General features: G+C 32.4%; 2 protein-coding genes across 5 annotated transcripts; one reads left to right on the forward strand and one right to left on the reverse strand.

The window, feature by feature from the left end:
• Positions 1 to 1,533: 1,533 nt before the first annotated feature.
• On the forward strand, positions 1,534 to 6,241 carry LOC114244561 (uncharacterized). The gene is made up of 3 exons (XM_089728707.1): positions 1,534 to 3,890; positions 4,089 to 4,281; positions 4,926 to 6,241. The coding sequence occupies exons 1-3, from the start codon at positions 3,808 to 3,810 to the stop codon at positions 5,166 to 5,168; spliced, it is 519 nt and encodes a 172-aa protein (XP_089584833.1). The 5' UTR covers positions 1,534 to 3,807; the 3' UTR covers positions 5,169 to 6,241.
• On the reverse strand, positions 6,236 to 17,194 carry alpha-Man-Ib (alpha-Mannosidase class I b). Of its 4 annotated transcripts, none has more exons than XM_089728681.1 (12): positions 17,005 to 17,194; positions 14,900 to 15,093; positions 14,543 to 14,680; positions 13,783 to 13,882; positions 13,499 to 13,684; positions 13,257 to 13,405; positions 12,929 to 13,117; positions 12,635 to 12,822; positions 11,625 to 11,733; positions 11,340 to 11,519; positions 11,119 to 11,259; positions 6,236 to 10,407 (listed from the first exon to the last, which is right to left on the reverse strand). In XM_089728681.1, exons 2-12 carry the CDS (start codon positions 15,041 to 15,043, stop codon positions 10,192 to 10,194), a joined length of 1,740 nt encoding a protein of 579 aa, XP_089584807.1. In that variant the 5' UTR covers positions 15,044 to 15,093; positions 17,005 to 17,194; the 3' UTR covers positions 6,236 to 10,191. The 4 variants fall into 4 exon arrangements, with proteins under 4 accessions (XP_089584807.1, XP_028032219.2, XP_028032220.2 ...); XM_028176418.2 differs by lacking the exon at positions 17,005 to 17,194 and adding an exon at positions 15,935 to 16,183; XM_028176419.2 differs by lacking the exon at positions 17,005 to 17,194 and adding an exon at positions 15,688 to 15,834.
• Between the last annotated feature and the right edge of the window lie 3,522 nt (positions 17,195 to 20,716).

Here is a 20,716-nt window from a genome sequence, read left to right on the forward strand (position 1 = left end):
CTCTATTTTATTTGTTTTTATTTATTGCTATGCATTCTTTCAAACAGCACAATCTTTTATCTATACTAATATATAAATCTACAGTGGTTTTTACGGATGTTCCGTTATAACCACTGAACCATGCATCCGATTGACTTGAAACTTGGTATCCATGTAGAAAATACATGTACTTAATGGACAGGCTAATATTTATATGAGTGTTGGACTCCCTAGTCAACTATAAAATTTTAATCTACATTTAGATTTTTGTCTTGACTATTTTGTTTGTGTGGTATTCAGTGTGTGTTACTGGCAATAAACTGACAATCTAAACTGTTTGGACTGCTGCCTTAATTTTAAGTTGACAGACAGCTCGGCAGATAAACAAATCAGTCAGTATACAAGAGCTTCAGGAGAGATGTGGATAGAACAATGTGGCCAGAGATGACCGGTTCATCTTTATTAGTGTTCTAAGAAACGGCACGGCAACGGAAAACTTTATCGCGCTTTAACTTTTTCGAAGGCCAAATGGACGAAACTTCGAGAAGTACGAGAGGATATATTAAACACAAAAACTGTAAGAGAAATATTGAAATTAGCCAGAGTAAACTTGTTCAAAGGTTGTGAAAACTGTCAGAGATCCCCTTCTTGCCAATTGCTATCGAGTAACTCGGATTAATTTTGCTCGCAATCACGAAAACTAGAAAAACGACATTTCGAGTCATGCTTTATTCTTAGGCAAGGCCAGATTTTTCCAGAAGTCAAATGATGGAGAATTAAATTTTGGGGAAACCCTGAAAGAAATTCATCATCATCATCATCTTAGGCCTTACAGCCCAGGGTGGGCCTTAGCCTGGTCCAGTATGTCTCTCCAGACTGCTCTGTTCAGGGCTTTCTCCTTCCAGTTCTTGACGCCGATATTTTTGAGGTCGCGCTCCACGCCATCCAACCATCGGAGTTTGGGTCTGCCACGATTTTTTGAAAGAAATTACCCTCAATAAAATAAGGTTCGAAAAGAAGCATATGGTGGAGAGTCAGTGGTATCGACACTTTTAGAACTCCACTTAATTGATAATAGATTAACTGAAATTTTGAAAGAAATTTAATAACATTTGTCACTTTTAGTTCAGTGCAATTTGCCCCCATGGATTTGTTTTCATGCTTGATAATTTACACCACTTTATTGGGGTGGATGTCGAATACTCGTACCTTCATAACGTTATAATAATTGTTTTGGGGTAGCCAGTGTTCTCGCCCAACATAAGCCCTATAGAGCAAAAATGCTTGGAAGAGAAAATAAGGTAAAATATCCCGCCCCAGCAATTTGTGATGACTTAAATAAACATCCAGAAAGAATGAAACGTAATTTCACAAGAATACACCTTTTGTTTGTGGGCTGAGGGGCTAAACCGAAAAAGTATAAAAACCAAAATAAATACAGATCTTTTTGCTGTGATTTTTGAGGCATTTCCCGATAACCTAGGAAACTGAAAATTTTTCTATCGTTTCAGCTTGCTGTGAATTTTAAGAGAAAAAATATGTTATAAATTTATTTCTTATATATAAATTTTAATAACAAAATAGTGTTAATGTATCGTTAATATTCCAGAAATTTATCTGCAATAACAACTTTATTCTCATTTAATTATTCACTTAATTATTTTATACAGGCTCTTCGTCTTTTCTTTCATAATTACAGTATAAGCACCAAAAAGAAGTTTATAAAAGAACTCCGTTCCAACCAAGTCCATATTATGATGAAACGTCGCTCTCTTTTTGGCAACTTTATTGCCGTGATTGATATGTTAAGTAGAAATTCGAAAAGCTATAGGAGATAACAATTATTACTTTGCCACATTCCGAATAATTTATGAGTAAAAAATCTTTATTTCCTTTATTTAGTAATTTGTTATTTTACAATTTGGTTTTTTTTTGTCATTCAACTGTGTTATTTTTGACGTTTCTAATTTTAAATTAGAGAGTAATAAGACTAAACCAAAATGTCCGGCTTAATATGTCTATGACTGTACTTTACATTACGTTTATTTAATTAACATTTTAATCGTTTTTCTTCAGTATTATAATTAGGCTTCAACTAACGTTAGGTACTGTTCAAGTTTACTGTTCATAATGAAGTATTTAGTTGTGTGCTGTTCTGGTTTTTACCGTAAATTTATTTTTTTGATAATTGGCTTAAATTTTATTTCCTTTTTAATACATAAAACATATTAATGCATAAAGATACAATTGTGAGCGAAACGAACACCTGTTTGCGTTCTAAGAACTTTATCGGACGCAGGAGGAATATTAAGAAGAGACATTTATTGTATGAGTAGGTTGAAATGTATTCACTGCGATCTGACTACTCCAAAGCAACAAATATTTTTAATTTTCTCATTGTATGACAGAGCAACACGATTTATACTTAAGCCAGTAGATAAATTCAGTAAGCAACAATTTTAGGATTGTTTTGGGTATCACGGCATTAGGTGTAAAGGGAAGTTTTCTAGTATAATCACATCGAACAGAGAATTTTAAAACCTGCCTGTTCTCGACTAACTGAGAAACATAACAGTAGAAAAGAGTATCACTCCGTATCTTGAGGCGAGGTCGAAGTCAGGAAATGTGTGGCTATAAATTGATAGTGACATGTGGCTATAAATTTTCCAAGAGTTCATTGCAATATCGAAAGGTATAATATGCCAAAATAAGTACCTACCTACCAACGCATGTACGCTAGAGCTGTCCATAAAACGGTACAATATAGACTAAAGAAAACGGAATGGTCGTTACGACATACGGTTTATTGAAAACAATGGCTATGCTGATGAGTGCGACAAGCTATGGCATTATCCAATGCTGCAAATTATTCTTTTATTTTGAAATCATTTGGAAAGAGGGCTATCAAACAAGTTTAGAGAAAAAACTGTAAAGTTGTTCTAAATTTCACGCACGCAATTTAAACTACGTTACAAAGACGGCTGTTGGCACTGGCAATATGATATTATCAAAACGGACTTTCACGGAGCAAATCCAAAAATCCCCTTGAAGTCTCGCTGAACAACCACCATTTTACTGTGACATTATCTCATTTCGTTTGATACGCTGTTTTTTCCTCCAAAGACTGTACAAATAGAGCATCTACGCAGGTACTTACTCTGAATCGAAGACAAACTTTCATCTGAAAGTAAATGTCATAAAAAGTACATTAAAAGCATATTGTTAAAAGACACTAAGCATTTTTATTAAGGATCTTAATCTATGAAATGCACTGAAGTAAAGGTCTATGATAAAATGTCAATGTAACGACAGTTTTAAAATCAAAAGTAGTGACTTGATTTGTGTACCTACCAAAAGAATAAAGAATAGCTATTTAGAATAGAGACCCGGAGAATTTAAAAATTTATAATATTTCTATAATGTTTAACCAAAATATTTCGTCTATATGGTAAGTTTTAGAACATAACTTGTACATGTGTAGTTTTTAGCTAGTAATATTAAGGTATCATTAAAATGAAAAGAGCATGCCACAGAGTAGATATTTTCTCAAAATGTAAGGTGGACTGGCAAGTGGCAAGCAAGGACAAATGCATAGATTATACAATAACAAAATGGTATTCAATGTAAACAACGTTCAGAGGTGTCATGGTCGTTTTTTTTCTCCCGATTTATCTTGTAATTGTTGTTATGCTACTTTATACTTTACGATACCTTTCACTATAATAAACTTAAGTTCATTGGGAAATACAAGTACAAAAAATAAAATAATACGAAAGTTTTCATTCAACAAAACAAAACAATAAAGCCAATTTCGTTTTATTTTACAAAATGCAAGAAAATAACAATTTCGAAACAATTATAACTACATGGCGTCGTTTATCTGGCGAACAAGTGGAAACAGCGAGCGTAAGGTGAATTTTAGTCGATCCTCCTCGTATAAAACCAATTTAAATGTCATTAAAACAAACATTATTTAAGCTATGTAGACACTGCAGATTCGGCTAATAAATTTTCACATAGTACTTGTGAAATCAGTTACCATTTTAAATAATGTAAGTAACAATTTAAATAGTATGTTTTAAATCCAATATCTTACTTGTTTTACATAGCATGTCTGGAGATTCGGAACCTTACAAAAAAAGGGAGCAAGAGGTGGGTTTATTGTTACCAGAGCGTTCAAAGGGACCTGCACCTGTGACATCTAGTACAAGTGTTGCTGTAGCTGATGCCGCTTTAGATACCAAGGATCTTGAGAACATTGATGAGAATCAGGAATTTATCAAATCTGATAAAGATGCTAAAGTAAGTTTTTTGTTCTTGTTTAACTTATCTTTGCACATTGATCATTCTACAATATTATTGAGTTTATAAATAATTTTGATATAATATGTATTTATCATTGACATTGCTCTTTGAAAATAATGGATAAAACAGTAAGACAGAGGAGAGAAATAATCCTCAATTTTTTTATCTTTGGCTTAATTTTATTGGAAAAAATTTAAATGTGGAAGTTGTTTACTGCAACTTATTTAATAGCGTTGTGAATAGAATAACTTGCAAAATTTAAAATTTCATTAATGATCATCAGAACTGGTAACAGTTCATAGTGAATTCTGTTGCCACATCTTGAGGCTTTGGCTAGTCTGAGAGAATTTTTACCCTATGCATCAAAATGAATGAATGTAAATAGACTTCTGCCAAACAGTAAATAGACTTCTTCTGAAAATAGACTTCTACAAAATACAATTTTTCACCCATAATCCAATTTCATATTTTTACTGCCTCAAAAGTATGAGGTAATAGTTTGAAAAGTAGTAACTTGTATTATTATAATTTCTGGGTTGATTTAGCAAAGAATCATGAACTTTGTATTAAAAAAATTGCTTCAAAATATAATGTAACGATAAATTGTTAATTAATATTATTAACTATGCATTTTTTATAAGGATGGCAGAGGAGATGCAAACGAAAAATACTCTGAAAACAGTGATGATTACCTTGAAAACAAAGAATTACACAACAAATCTCCAGAAGCCAAGTATGAAAAAGAATCAGGTGATAAAGTTGATAGTGTTTATCTTCGACCATCACAACAAAAACCTTTATCACCACCAATAGAAGAGGAAGAAGATTGCGGAATCAAATGTCTTTATTACACTCTACAATGCTGTGACTGTGTTTTGATGTGATCAATAAAATATTTACATCCAAGCATTGAAATCCAATCTGCATTTACCTTTTTGTAATATTTATTTATATTATAGTGTAATGATAATCTTACACAATACTCATTATTATAATGTTACTTATATTGGCAGCTAGATTTCGTTGTATTGTTTAAATTCAGTAGCAAAGTGTTAATAAAATCAACCTGGTTAGTCTTTCAACCACCATTTCATAATTAAATTTGTAATGAAATTTTACATTGAATTAAACTAAAATGTTTGTTATTGAACCCTGGTGGAATTCTCTGGTATGTATTATGTTATGCTTTGAATGTTATTTCAGCTGATACTTTAAGGACAAACATATACACAATGTATATTTCTTGGAATATATTTATAACCATTTTGTGCCAAAATTAATGTAAAGTAACAGAGCCTTTAAACTGTTATTATATGCTATAATTTACAATGCGAATTTAAGAGACATTAACAATACTATATTTTTTGAAAAACATATACAAAATATATTTTTGCATTCCATGACGATGAGTCAATCCATGTGATAATGAGATATTATATTTTTGTATGACTTTACTTACAATATTAGATATTAGAAGATAGCTATGGATTAGACTTAGATTAAGAAATATTATAGCTTGATCTGAATTGTATTAAACAGTGAATAGTGAGAAGCTTTTTATGAAGTTCTCAAGTTTAGATCAGCATGTTTGGAGTATGAGGGACGAATTTTTTTTCTCAACAGTATTGAAATGATTTTTTGTTTAGTTCACTATACTTAGTATAACGCATGAATGCAAAGTTTTTTTAAAAGTATATACATATTTTTAAATGTTGAATACATGTTATACCTAATGTTAAGTTCACCTGTTAACATTCATACTAGTTTATATAATATTTTACTACATTTGTGTAAACCTCATTAGCTTTATTTTCTTTAATATTCAAATTAGTATTTTTCTTTTTGTTAGTAGTCTGTATTATTAAGACAAAGGACTATACTACGTGTTTTGTAGAATGTAGTTTAAATATTTCTATTTTTACATTTAAGGACTGAAATTAAAGGAGTCAAATAACCATATGCTTGTTTTCTTTATTTTCCATTTAAATCCATAGTCGAAATATTTTATAACTAAACTACTTAATAAATGAAGTGGTAGTTTATATTAGAGATAAAAGCGATTATATAAAAAACCAAACAATGAAATAGTATACTAAGTTATAGTTACAACTAATAATTTGTGATAATATTATTGCTATTATGGTTACAGTATTAAATCTTCTAAGAAATACTGAAAGGAGCGTAGAATGCTTTTAACATAATAAATAAAAATATAAACAATCCAACAAAAAATTATTTAAACTTACGAACAACAAATAAATGCGAATTTTAATGATCCACTAAAATTTAATTACAAAGTATACGATTTGCGTATATAAGTTAATAGTCATTAATAAAAATAAAAAAATCTACAAACGCTCTTCGTATTTTCACTAACTATATTTAATTTTTATTGCAAAATAAAGTTTAATGGTTTTAGATTATTGTCCTATAAATAAATTCACTCAATATATTCTAATAAAAATACAACAGACATCTAAGTAATTTGATAAACATTTACAATGCAAATACAATAATATGCGGTATAAATTGAAGAAACAAACTTGAGAAAATGTAAAGGTCAATTTTGGATTGACTGAAAATTATAATACAGACAAATAACAACTAAAATTAAAATATTACTCTACATATATTGAATCTTTACTAAATACAAATGTATACGAAATTAATTATATTAAAATATAGATATTATGTTAAACTATCAACGAATTGCGTAAATGGACCGCATTTAACACAAGCGCACACTAGTTCATGGTAACTAATAAATTTTCTAATAACCATTACAATAAAATCTACACTACTTAACTCGCACACAATAATATATTCCAAATTAGTGCTCATAATAAATATATTTTTGTGACACTACCGACCAATTAATGAATTTGATAAATTTTTTGGTATACGTTATAATATATTACATACAAATTGTGTAAATGTTCACTGTGAATATTAAATACTTAATATCTAAAGGAGACTTAGTAGTTACTACGTTACAAGAAAAATGACTAAGAGATGAAAATATAATATCATTACTTTAAAATATTTATTTACATTTATAATCAAGGGTTGTTTTGCAGTAACCTTTTCAGATTAATGTTTTTATACGCAGTAATGATAATTGCAAATAATTCCATCAAAAATTATTAAAGTAGATATTAGTCATGTAAAAATACTTTTTTCTGTTACATCTACCTACAGTATAAATGCTAACATGTGTCTTTGTATCTTTAAATTTGCAACAAGTGATATAAAATTGTATTATCAAATTGCTACTGTGTGCGTTGTATTCTACATTACTTGAATTTCTAGCGAATCTTATTCTGTTTAATTACAATAGAAAAAATATAACAATTTTCATAATCATCAAAAGTGTACTACGCGATACTATTTTCAAAGAATTTGCACAATTCATTCAGTCGATTATTTTCTGCGAATTTAATTTTAAACACTCATAATATTATGTACTTGTAAGGCAACCAGTTTGAAATACTTAAATTGATTATATCTCACTTAATGCAAATAAACATATACTGTTTCTTTTATCTGCATAAGAAAATTAAGTTTTTCATTTTAACTCCTAACTAATATTTCAGCATTTCATGAAATAGGCATTATTTGTGTTTATAAACACATCAGTCTGTTTATTCTAATTTTTAATATTTTGGGCTACTCTTGTAACAATAAAAGTAGTGAGCTGCTGAAAAGGCAAAAGTTTAAATATAAATCACTTGAACAAGTTTTATTTAAATTTTTTTTTAAATACTCGAATGGTTCTCGATTGTGCAATGACTTATTTTGCTGAACAAATCCAAAACTCCGCAATAGGAATTCGCCAAACTTGCAACTGCAATTGCAAAACTCGCACGTTCTACATTAATAAAAACTACTTTAACTTTTTCAGCATATAACTACATAAATGCAACGTATGAGATAATCATACTCGAATACACAGAGAACATTAAGTCAGCTTTTATTGGGATCCATCGTGTTATCAAGCTATTACATATTTTTCAATCGCCTCTATAATTCGTCAACAATGTAATAGAGAAATAAATTTATTATTATCATTATTATTATTGAATTGATACAATACTTTTATTCAACAAGTCAATAAAATCGAACATCTACAATGTGTAAAGCTAAATGTAAATATTAATAGAAAAGTCTCACTATCAACAATGCTAGCACTAATTTGTGCAGAGAGATCGTTCATTTGATGTGTAAATAATTATACATGTTACCACTACACGATGGGTCTTCTAACGGACTTGGCCTTCATTTGAGTGATACTAAATTTAAAATTTACAGGCCGGATCATTCCAGAATAACCGTGTTCAGTTAAATTTTTAAATATTTATTCATCTCTATGTCTCTATAATTTTGTATCTTAATAAGTAAATCTTTATATAATTTAAAAGTTGATTTTTAATACACAACAAATGAACGTCTATTTTAAGTATAGGTAAATTTCTTAATACCTAAATAAATTACTAGCACGAATAACACTAAACATTTAAATTATTTTATTAAAGTACAATATAATTCGCTTATGTGTTTGGAAAGTTTTATGGATGGAATTTGAATAAATTGTGAAAGAATATAATTTCAACGACACAGACTAAAGCACCTCATTCTGATGATGTATGTGGAACCCATGGACAATATTAAAAATTATTCAAAACGTATATTTAAAAAGAACGAGTCTCCCCATAAAATACTGTAATACTTTTGTGCATTGCTGTACTCTGTAAATAAAATTGTTCCAATTTATGTAATGTGATATATGTTATTCAATTACAGCAACTGTGGCACAAATTCGATTTGACGAATAAAACGGTACGTCCTATTTTTCATCTAGTGGCATTCGCTAGCAAACTAGCTTAAATTTAAATAGAAAAATCTCACTGGTTTTATATCACGAAAAACAGCATGTTTTTTCTAGCCTTCTTAATATTCTTACGAATTTTTTGGCGCGTAACCATGGACTTTTCGACTTAATCTTTACGATATTGCTTGAAATTATCATGTATCGGTTTTTTTATAATATAATTACAAACAACACATGCATATGCAACAAATACATTCACGAATCGAGTCAAAATAAGTACTATACTTACGTATTTAATTTAATTTAATTATTACATAATAAATAATATTATTTAATATAATATTAAATCTAGTAAGTACATAATAAATTGCTTTTAGAAGAGAATTCAATGAACACAAACATTCGTGATACGGATGTTCAATCACGAAGCTTTTTTAAACTACCGCCACACAAACCCTAAACAATTATGGAATACAATTAAATATATAATAATTTGACGGTAAGACTGTTTATTGAAAAATCAGAAGTATGTTTTTAAGGAGAAATCGAAGGGAGTTAGTTCATTGTGCGTAAAACTGTTTAACTGTCAAATTTTATGGAAAGACAATTTTAATATGTCAAAATTGTAAATTGTACCTACTGTTAAAATAAAACCTTAACGCACCCGTCACGCATTAATAATAATTTGACTAATTCCGCTCAAACTAACATCCAGTGATAACTTTAGCTCGTTCTCCCTCCCTTAACGTATAAGGCATTTAAGTAACAGGCACGTCAGAATATAAATACTGATTGTAATTCGCGTATGATCACAGCTTTAAATTCTAAATGTTTAGTGACGAGTCCGTCAACAAATTCAACTTTACTGAAAATTACTGAATCCTGCAGTTATTACTCGAATGATGAATGAATTTTAAGTATGATAGTGCTCATTTGAAAATAAATATACAGATATATTAGTTGAGAAAAAAAGTGCGGCATATTTGGCTAATTGCGACTTATTCTAATAAATCATGAGATTTAACGAATACGTCTTATGTTAAATAAACATTAACGTATTATTATTACTTTAAATCTCACTAATTTTTATGTATAGGTAAAGGGTGCGCTTCCGAATTGACGACATACTTATTCAAATCGATGAGAAAGCGATCGTCACTCAATAATAAGTACAAGTACTTAAGTGTTTCTGACAGAAAGAAAGATTCCATCATGTCACGTGGTATTGGGTTTTCAGATTTCACGTTTGTTAAAGACGAATAGCCGTTTGGCACTTTGGCATATTTTTCGAAGCCCTGAAAATTTATTAGACATTATTAATATTTTTTTTTTATTGCTTAAATGCATGGACGAGCTCACAGCCCACCTGATTTTAAGTGATTACTGGAGCCCATAGACATCTACAACGTAAATGCGCCACCCATCTTGAGATATAAGTTCTAAGGTCTCAGTATAGTTACAACGGCTACCCCACCCTTCGAACCGAAACGCATTACTGTTTCACGGCGGAAATAGGCGGGTACCTACCCGTGCGGACTCCCAAGAGGTCCTACCACCAGTGATTACGCAAATTATAATTTTGCGGGTTTGATTTTTATTACACGATGTTATTCCTTCGCCGTGGAAGACAATCGTGAACATTTGTTGAGTACGTATTTCATTAGAAAAATTGGTACCCGCCTGCGGGATTCGAAAACCGGTGCATCGTTACATACGAATGCACCGGACGTTTTATCCTTTAGGCCACGACGACTTAAAAGCACTTTGACGACCTTAAAATAAGCACTCAAATTTTAAATGTTAATATAATTATAATCGGTGTTATAAATGATGATTAAATATAAATTAATTTAAAAAACTCAGTTTAAGAATACAGTTATGTCCTGATTCGATTTTCGGTGAAGTTTCCAGAACATACTACTACATACCTACTTTAAATGTTTGTGTGACCATTTAAAAAAGTGAACTATGGTTATCTGCTAGTGTAGGTTTATAAAATAAATTACCTGGAATATCTGCCAGCCCCATTCTTGATAGGTAGTATTGCCAGTTATTTGATACATATACCATAAACTCTCAATAAATTCCGGTCGCAATAAGCTGTGAGCATCGGCCGATTTCGTATACATATCATCTGTTGTGCTCGCCTGTAATGAGAAAAAGAAACATCGTTATTTAAGGCCTCAGAAAGATAAGAAATGTATTAATATTAAACAAAAATACTAACGAGATTGAAATGTGTTATTTCTGGAGCTAAAAACGTTGGATGTGCAGCATAAGTTAAATAGCAAGTGTAGAGAAGTTCCTCGGCCATTGTCATGTGCCAGTCGGGGAGGCCATTCAAATGACCTAAGGCCAATGTTCCAGGCAAGAAACAGGTCAAATGATCCATTTTCGGATTGAAAGCCTGTAAAATAATCACAAAGTAAATTTAATATCAAGATAACATAGACCTTATAAATAAAAACTTTACATTTAAAGACGTTATTTAATATAATAAATTTACATTTACCTCTGAACCAGCAGACAACTCCCCGATGAACAATCGTTTATTAGGTGATGAACGTTTTGCCAAAAATTCACGTACACCTTCTATGCCCGTTAAATAATCATCCAGTAAACTAGGTAAAAAGAAACAATACTTTTATCAAATAACAAATCCTTCCAATACAATTTGAATATTTTAATGGTTCGAAATATTAATTGCACTGAATGACATCGTCCGTATTTAGCAAAGTTAGCTCCCTTGTCATTTTTGCACCTACTTATGAACCTTGATTCAAATCCATTATTTTGGAAACATAATATTTTTTTCTTGGTGTTTAAAAATATTAATTTTAAGTGTTTTTTTAAAATAGGTCCCGTTTTCTATAACTATGATAATAAAATGAAGATTTAGTTTAATGTTAAAGAATCCCAAGACATTCAGTAAATTTGAAAATAAACATATTTCATTACCTCGCATTGACCAGAATACGTAATAAAAGATGTATATACGAAATAACAATAACAGCATAAAAAATGTGATCCCAAACTAAATTATACATTGTTTCGATTACATAGCTATTAATATTTATATCGGCTATTAATTTACAATGAAAAATGAAATACGTGTTGTAGTCCTTGAACGATGCTCACATAAATAATATTTTTATCATGGCTTAGAATGTGACAATTAACCTTACTGCCATTTAAATTGAAACAATTAGAGGAATCAACTGATGTATTCATAGCTTGAGTTTTAGATTTATTTGACATCTGTAGCACTTCACTTTTATATTATTTAATACGATGTTTATTTCAGTGTTATTAAGTTTTGAAATTTTTACAAACCTTCTAATCACTGTACAATTCAAGTATTGTGAATTTATTTTTGTTAGCTAGAAGATTTTCATACGTAAAACTTTGAAACAGGTAATGGTTAAATACATCAAAATTAAAAACATCGCCTTTGTCCGCTATTGCAAGTCACGCAATTTGTTAAGTCCTAATCGCATTAGCTTAATATGAAAATGGACTTACTAGTTGATTGTTTTCCCAGTCTGGAGCCATTGTTTTAGCAGGTATTCATAATAACTATCCCCTCTTGCTCCGAGAGTGATGGTGGCGTGAGGCAGAAAATGTCCTGTATTCGGATTAATAAATATTGGAACAAGTCCATGTTTTTTTGGTAGCTGATGAATCTTCTCGGAAACGGCTGCTGCTGCCTCCTGTAATGTTCAATATTATAAAGTATATAAATTAATTTAGCTTATCTCACAGTAATGATGATTTTAAGATAAAACAAATTTCTTTTTAATATCAAGGAATGGTCACCTCGAATATAGGGTTGCCACTAGCTCTGGACAGTTGCCTAAACTCCAACTGCACAGTAGTAACTTCAGCTGTGGTGCTGTAGTGTGACCATTCAGGAGCATGAGCAGTTCTAGCTCCCAAGTTCACATCAGAATATGGGATGCCAGATGGTGACGAAAATGCTGCCATGAGACGGTCTCCGAGGTCAATCTGAAATAAGTTTAAAATTTAGCCCAATATATAAAGCTCATCTGCCTGAAACAATCATTGGGTCATTTTACAAAAATTTTATTTTAGGTCCAAAATATCAATCTACCATTACTGTCATTATACAAAAACTTTTACTTACAGCTTTATCAAGAAATAGCTGGTCTTGAGTGAAATAATGATTTGTTAACAAGCCACCTAGTATTCTAATGGTGACTTCAAAGAAATTAACATCTTTATTTTTTGTGAATATTAGTTCTTCTTTGATCCATTGCTTGCCTTCCTCAAATACTACATGAAAAATCAAAATACAAATTGAATGGAATATGTAAAATATAATATAATAAATATCTTAAAAGTTCTACTATTTTTTTAAGACAGTACCATCAGTTAGTCCCATTATGTAAGCTGTATCCAAACTGTCAACAATTGTAAGTCCAAGAGAGAACCAGTCAGAAGCCATACCAGAGACTGGTTTTAGATTGTCATGGCCCCAAGCATGCTCCTTATACCCTCTCCATGCATGTCTAAAACTTTCCACCAATGCCCGTTGCCGATCATTTTTTGGTCCTAAAATAATGTTTAAAATTTTAATTTCATACCATAAGTTTGAGTAAATAAATGTTATATAGACAATTATTGAAATATATCCAAATCCAAAAGCTCACCTGTAAAAACAGGCCTCTCATACACTGTAGGATCATATTTTATTTGAACTGTGTTGTCCAATGCAGATTTGGCATTTAGAGATGTGTTTCTTAATTTTTCCTGAGAAAAGGTATGGGTTAAGCAAGCAAACAAGCAAGAAAATCAACTTCATTATTTAAAAAATGTTTTTTAAGAAAATGAAATCTATTTCATGAGTGCTGACAATAATTATTAACAAATATTTTTTATTTATGAAATCCTAGATCAATACTTAATTGTGTTCAGATATGTATCATTATTCACTATAAAATAATGTATAGAAAAGTAAATAGGCAAATTTAATACAGATACAGAATATTAGATACCATTAATTAATTATTATTTTATACCATTATCTTTGTTAATTTGATCAGCAGCAGTAGTAGTCCTACCAATAGATCCCGTTTCATTAATCATAATCAACAGCTTATCTGTTCGTAATCAATACTTTCAACCATTCCAGCCAGTGATTTCACAAAATAATTAATTACATTATCATGTTTTTTGGGTCTGGTTACATTATTCTGTTACCACATTAATTTCAATGTGTGGTAATAAAATTAGTATCATGTAAATCAAATAAGCCTACCATAGTCAATATAAAACTAAACTTTTTTAATGACAAAAGTAAAACATTCTCAAGACTGTACTATTATTTGGTGCTTCATTAATATAAGAATGACCTTAAGTTAATGTATTACTACCATCTTCACTTTAAATCATTAATTATTTAAGTTATACCTGAACTGAATCTTCATTGCCTCGCTCAATGATGACAATACCAGTTTTAGAAAAATACAGCAACAAAAGAGCTGTTGCAGTCACAACTAGCACAGCATACACTATGGATCTCTGAAGACGTGATAGACGATTCCATTTCTAGAATACAAAAATGTTGATTTTTTTTAAATACTATGACTTCATTTTTAACATAAGAGTAAAATGTGCACGCTATTGTGTTGCAAATAATAAAGATAATAAGTAGAAAGTTGAGTAGTAAGTAATAGGAAATTTTCTTAAAGATAATTTCCAGCATAGCTAATTTAATTTTTTTGATGTTTTAGCCATTTATAGAATATTTAACTGTAGGTTTCTTACCCTTATAATTTTAGTATGTGATATTGCTGGATCATTAAGTAATATTGCTGTCTCTCCATTGGTGGCCCATTTTCTATCATTAACATTATTTGTATGATTATTTATATTAAAATTTAGATGTGTCTCTAAGTTTTGCTGTCTCATATTGAAAGTTCAGTTATTTAAGGTTTCAGTATATTCACCATCATTTTGATCTGTGAGTTAAAAAATAGAGCTGTTACTTTGTTTTCAATAGACTTTAAAATTAATGGACCTTCATTTCTCTAGGTTAAATATGTTAACTAAATGTATCTACTGGAATTATATTCATTCATCATCAGCCCAGAGATGGCATAGGCCTTCTTCAAAGTACAGGTCGCTGTATCTAGCTTCTTCTGAATTGAGACATTTGTAGTTTACATACAGGATGAAAACTATTTGTAGTATTTAGATCTTAAACACATTTGTAAAATTGAATATGACTAATCAAGGAATGGCAGAATTTGTTTTTTATGGCATTTTGCTGTGGATTTGCATGCATGTATTTTCCTCACAAAGTCTATTTTTAACTTTTTAGTGATGGAGCTATATTGAGGATTGATTATGACATCGCTAGTGTTAAATAGTTACTAGACCCCTTATACATCACACTGAACATATCAACCCACCATGAAAAAAGTTCCGAGTCTCAATTATATTGGTGGGAGTCCCACCATTGAAATTGGAACCAGTGAATTATGTGCATATACACCTATACATTCATAAACATATTCATTAGCAAATGATTTAAAAAATTCAAAATGATTTACCCAGATTTGGTACTTTAAAAAATTCACAAAAGTGATGAAGAACTGAGCTTTAGTTTTTACTAATTATACGCTTATGATGTTGAAATGTAAACGTACTAAAGCAAACAGATGATTAGTTTCAAAAAATGTCATCCGCCTTAGTTCTGTATAAGTTCCACGTCCGCAGAAATGTAGTGGCATATACATTGATCGGCCAAATTTGTCTCAGAAAATCGACATGTCGACAATAATAAACTGCTATACTCACCCAGAAATGTATTTTTGGATTTTTAATAAGAGCTATAAATGTATTTATGTATATAGGTATACATCTAATATATTTAAATATTTATAATATATCCCTATAAATGTATTCATATATAAAAATAAAATTTAATACAATTATGTTTAGGAAAGAAATACCAAAGTGCCAAACGCGTGAATTAGAAGTAGATTTAGGTATGTCTTGCAGTCAGTGACACTGACAGTAGCCTCGAGAGCCGTACCTATGTCAAAATGGGGATTCTGAAGAGTGCACTAAAAAATTCGCACAAAAATTTCGTTGCACACAGATTTCTTTTGAAGTTGGTAGGTAACCAACCAGGTAAGATAATGTACCTACTAAAAAATGAATTTCAATTTTACAATGTAAGCTTTATGCTCTTTAATTCTAACTTCACTTTACTTCACTCTATGCTTTTATTCACGTTAAAACATGATCTGCAAGAGGAGTAACCTGTCAATTATTTTATCAGATTCTACAACTGTTGTTTGATAAATTTATTTGATTGTAATTAAAAAAAGTAGTTTTGGACGCGCTCAGGCTCGGCGGAGTGACGATCCATGCAGGGTAGCTGGCAAGAGCTGGATGAAAAAGGCCGAGGATCGTGCTGAGCAGCATGCAATTGAAGAGGCCTGTGTTCAACAACTGTGGACTGCTATCGGCCGATGATGGTGACGATGATGATGATGTTTATGATGATAATCTTAATGAAATTTATTTTGTTACGAAAACCTAACACAGTTTTAAAACATAATTTAATGAGTATGAGAAAGAAAACTTAGACAGAAATAAAAAGAAAAAGAGAGAAGAGTCATAGGGACATTCGGCTGTAACGGAGTTCCTTGTGCTATGTCTGTTTTATTTAATTTCTCTATGATTTTGTGATAATGATTAAAAATAACGATTTTTTTAAAGGAATTTTATGACCTCGTAACTAAGACTTTTAAGTCAAGTCATAATTCAATTTTTATTTTTATAAAAAATGATAATTTTAAATGAAATGAGATGAGATATATGGTATGAAATATAATCTCAGTAAAATGGTGGTCATTTACTGAGGCTTTTTCAGTGGATTTTTTGGAGGATCCCTAGAAGTTACGTTCAGCGACGTTTGGTTTTCCCACATTTGTGCACTTTTACAGATACTAAACAGTCAATAAACCACCGTTATTACACATTTAAATCTGAAGAAACATTAAGTAGACAAAATAAAACAAATCACACAACTTCACTCCTCGCGTTCCCGCCAAAAAGTCAATAAAAGAATCACATATAGTATGTCTGTAACATAGATATAACATTTATTTAGTATGCATTCAATTTGCATTACATGAACGTACATATTGGATGCTTTGGTAGATTGGGTATATACATTGGCTCAATCAGGCTGTATAATGTAACATAAAATAAAATTTCCCTGTACTTACTTTAAATTATCTTTAACTTCTTTAAATTACTTTTGTAACTCATTTTTTATTGACATTAATTACAAATATTTTATTTGCTGAATAACTGCAAGCTGAATAACTAGAAAAAAGTGTTAGATTCTAATGTGAAAAAAATCACTGCAAAAAGATATCGGTTTTGGGTGTCGATTTCCATTGTTACACTTTTTTCGGTCTAGCCCCTCAGCCCGCAAACAAATCTCAACGATAACGTGTAATATGAACGTTGAGGAGGGGGAGGGGGGCCATTTTTCTACGGAACTTTAGCTTAGATCCGTGTGGCGCCTGTGTGCAGTTATTACCATAGCGCCTTCTAGTAAGCCCACGGTCAAAATGGAGTAGGTACTAATGCAAGAGGTTAATTGAAAGTGCCGAGGCCGGCGCCCCCAACACTGCTACTCCCGTGTATAAAGTACACCCTGCACAAAGGGTAAAGCCGCCTCTGCATTTACCTTGTTCTTGTCTATGATAACACTAAGTAGGCCATGAGCTTCTACAAGCTTATAAGTAAAAAAAAATCCAAGGGTAGTTTTTGCTCACTCCCCCGGTGAAGGCCAAGGGGTGACCAGGGCGTCGAGGTCGCACGCCGCACTACCAGCACTCTAGTACGCTGCCAAGGAGTAATATCTTCGAGCTAAAAAAAAGCAGCCGGTTGGCGGTGTATCGCGTCCCGACCCGGCGGGTTAGTTTTCCGGGGTATTCTGGGACACCAGCGGCACCGTCTGTGCTTCCCGATGGGCTACCGTACCAAGACGGCCGACGTTTCAGAGCCTTCGACTCGCCTCGAAGGCTCCCTCAGCTGGGCGTCCTTGGGGTGAACTGCGCCATCTGGTTTTAGTGTTGACCGCGGTAACCCCTCATCCGGGTTGTATCCTCGGAGGGGATCGGATGCTTGGGCGAAGAGTGCAGGGGAGTCGTTTATTGGGTAGGGTCCTGAAAACATCTTTGGGCCCGTGGTTTCACTGTCGTGGATCAGTCCTACATAACCCACGCGCCCCTCAGGCGCGAGGACCTCGTAGGAGGTTCGGCCCCCAGGCCGAAAAAAAAAGTTTTCGCCCATTCTGCCCACATCCGTATAAACTCCCTCCAAATTTTATAATCTCCCTTGAGCTAGAATTCGAGGAGATCGGCGAGAGGATCTAAATCTGGCATCAGTCCGTAAGTATATGAAAATAGCGTTAGATCGCTGCGATGCAAAACCATAATCCCATTATTGTGTCCGCTACTAACTTAATTCAGCTCACGCACCAACCAACCACCGTTCACGCCCTAGACACGTTCTAGTGGATCCTAGTCCTAGTGGTCATTAAGAGGGCAAAGCCAAGTTGGCGTCCAAAATGCTGGGAGTCCTCAACAGAGCGATACTCAACGATACTTCACGTCTGGAAAGACTTTTGTTTTATAAATTACAAGTCCGGTCTCGCTTGGAGTACTGCTCCCATCTCTGGGCCGGGGCTCCCAAATACCAGCTACTTCCATTTGACTCCATACAGAAGAGGGTCGTTCAGATTGTCGATCATCCCATTCTCACGGATCGCTTGAAACCTTTGGGTCTGCGGAGGGACTTCGCTTCTCTTCGGATTTTGTACCGTATATTTCATGGGGAGTGCTCTGAGGAATTGTTTGAGATGATGACATCATCTTGTTTTTACCATGGCACCGCCCGCTAGAGTAGAGTTCATCTATACTACCTGGAGCCACTGCGTTCATCCACAGTACGTTTCCAAAGATCTTTTTTATACGTACCATCCAGATTAGGAATGAGCTCCCCTCCAAGGTGTTTCCCGAGCGCTATGACATGTCCTTCTGTAAACGAGGCTTGTGGAGAGTACTTAACGGTAGGCAGTGCCTTGGCTCTGCCCCTGGCATTGCTGAAGTTCATGGGCGACGGTAACCACTCACCATCTGGTGGGCCGTATGCTCGTCTGCATACAAGGGCAATAAAAAATAAAAAAAAACTTGATGCACTCCCCGTGAAGCTGAACGCTACTAGTTCTAATGCAAGCAACAGTCAGAGCATAGATAACCGTATTCGTCGAACTCGTCGAAGAGTTTTAAATGACCCTTAACGCATAGTATCAGCCCGCCGAGTTTCTCACAGAATCTTTCAGCGGGTTGCGAATCCGATCCTATAGCAGATGCATTCGCCAAGCAGTTGCCCTTAAGCAGTTGTGTCCTTTAATGGTACACTTGCAGTTGTTAGAAACAACCCTCTATATCCTCTCTTCGCCGGCTGACCCTCGAACCGCTTCGCCCACCAGACCTGTTGAAGGTAGAAAGTTTTCCGAGCTACAAATTCTAGGCTAATAATTCGTAAATAGATGTGATATAATAATAATATCTGGATAATCTACATGAACATTTTAGACCGTGCTAATAAAATTACGGTAATCTTTAAATTTTAGAAGATGAAGAATTTTAAAAGTCACTTCTTATCATAATTTACGATTAATTGTTTCGTTTGTACTTTTCTTTCGGTACTTGTCTAGCTCAACCATTACCTATGAACTAGTCTGACTAGAACTTTTTACTAGCAAAACCTAATAGTCTCATTTTGTAGAAATATTTAAATGATCTTGATGCAAGAAGTTTAACGCCATTATAAAATTGAAAAGAAGTTTTTTATTTTTTTATTTAAATGGAAAATAGAGTTGCGGCTATTTTAGTGTATTATCGTGATTCAAACTTCTGTAATATTTGATAATATTATGTACTTGTTAGATCACAATAACAAAAGGCACAACCTGTTAAGCATTGTTTTTACTTCGTAATATTGTAAGCAAATTTTTTAGAACCTTCTAAATTAACAACAAACATTTTACTAACACCAATTTCAACTTTATTAACTATGACAATTTAGTTTATTAACAGATGACGTTATAGACCTTTCATATAATGCAGTCTTTCTCAAAGTGGGTGATAACGCTACCTTGGGGGCATTTGAAAGCTAGAGGGAGACGTTAAGGGGCCCAGAAAAAATGGGGGGCGTTGATGGGGTTTATGTGGGCGATGTATAATTTGTAATTTCATTTACTTTTTATAGTATTTTAAATTTCACTAAAATTAAAACCCACATACTACACCTACACATAATACCGAATAGTTAGTTTATATTTCTACCCTGCACGATGTTATAAAAACTTAAAATACTTATTAGATTTCGTAGGATAGCCCGCACACCGTACGCAATCAAGTTGTAACAAGTTTCTGCGGATAAAGGAACATGATCGATGAAGTTAAAAAATTAGAGCAATTTTACCTAAATTACATTGCCCCAGAAGTTATTATAAGCATTAAGAAAAAAAAAATACCATGCAGAGTT

The sequence above is a fragment of the Bombyx mandarina genome, chromosome 01 (assembly GCF_030267445.1).
Source record: "Bombyx mandarina strain Sakado chromosome 01, ASM3026744v2".
Taxonomy (NCBI): Eukaryota; Metazoa; Arthropoda; class Insecta; order Lepidoptera; family Bombycidae; genus Bombyx; species Bombyx mandarina.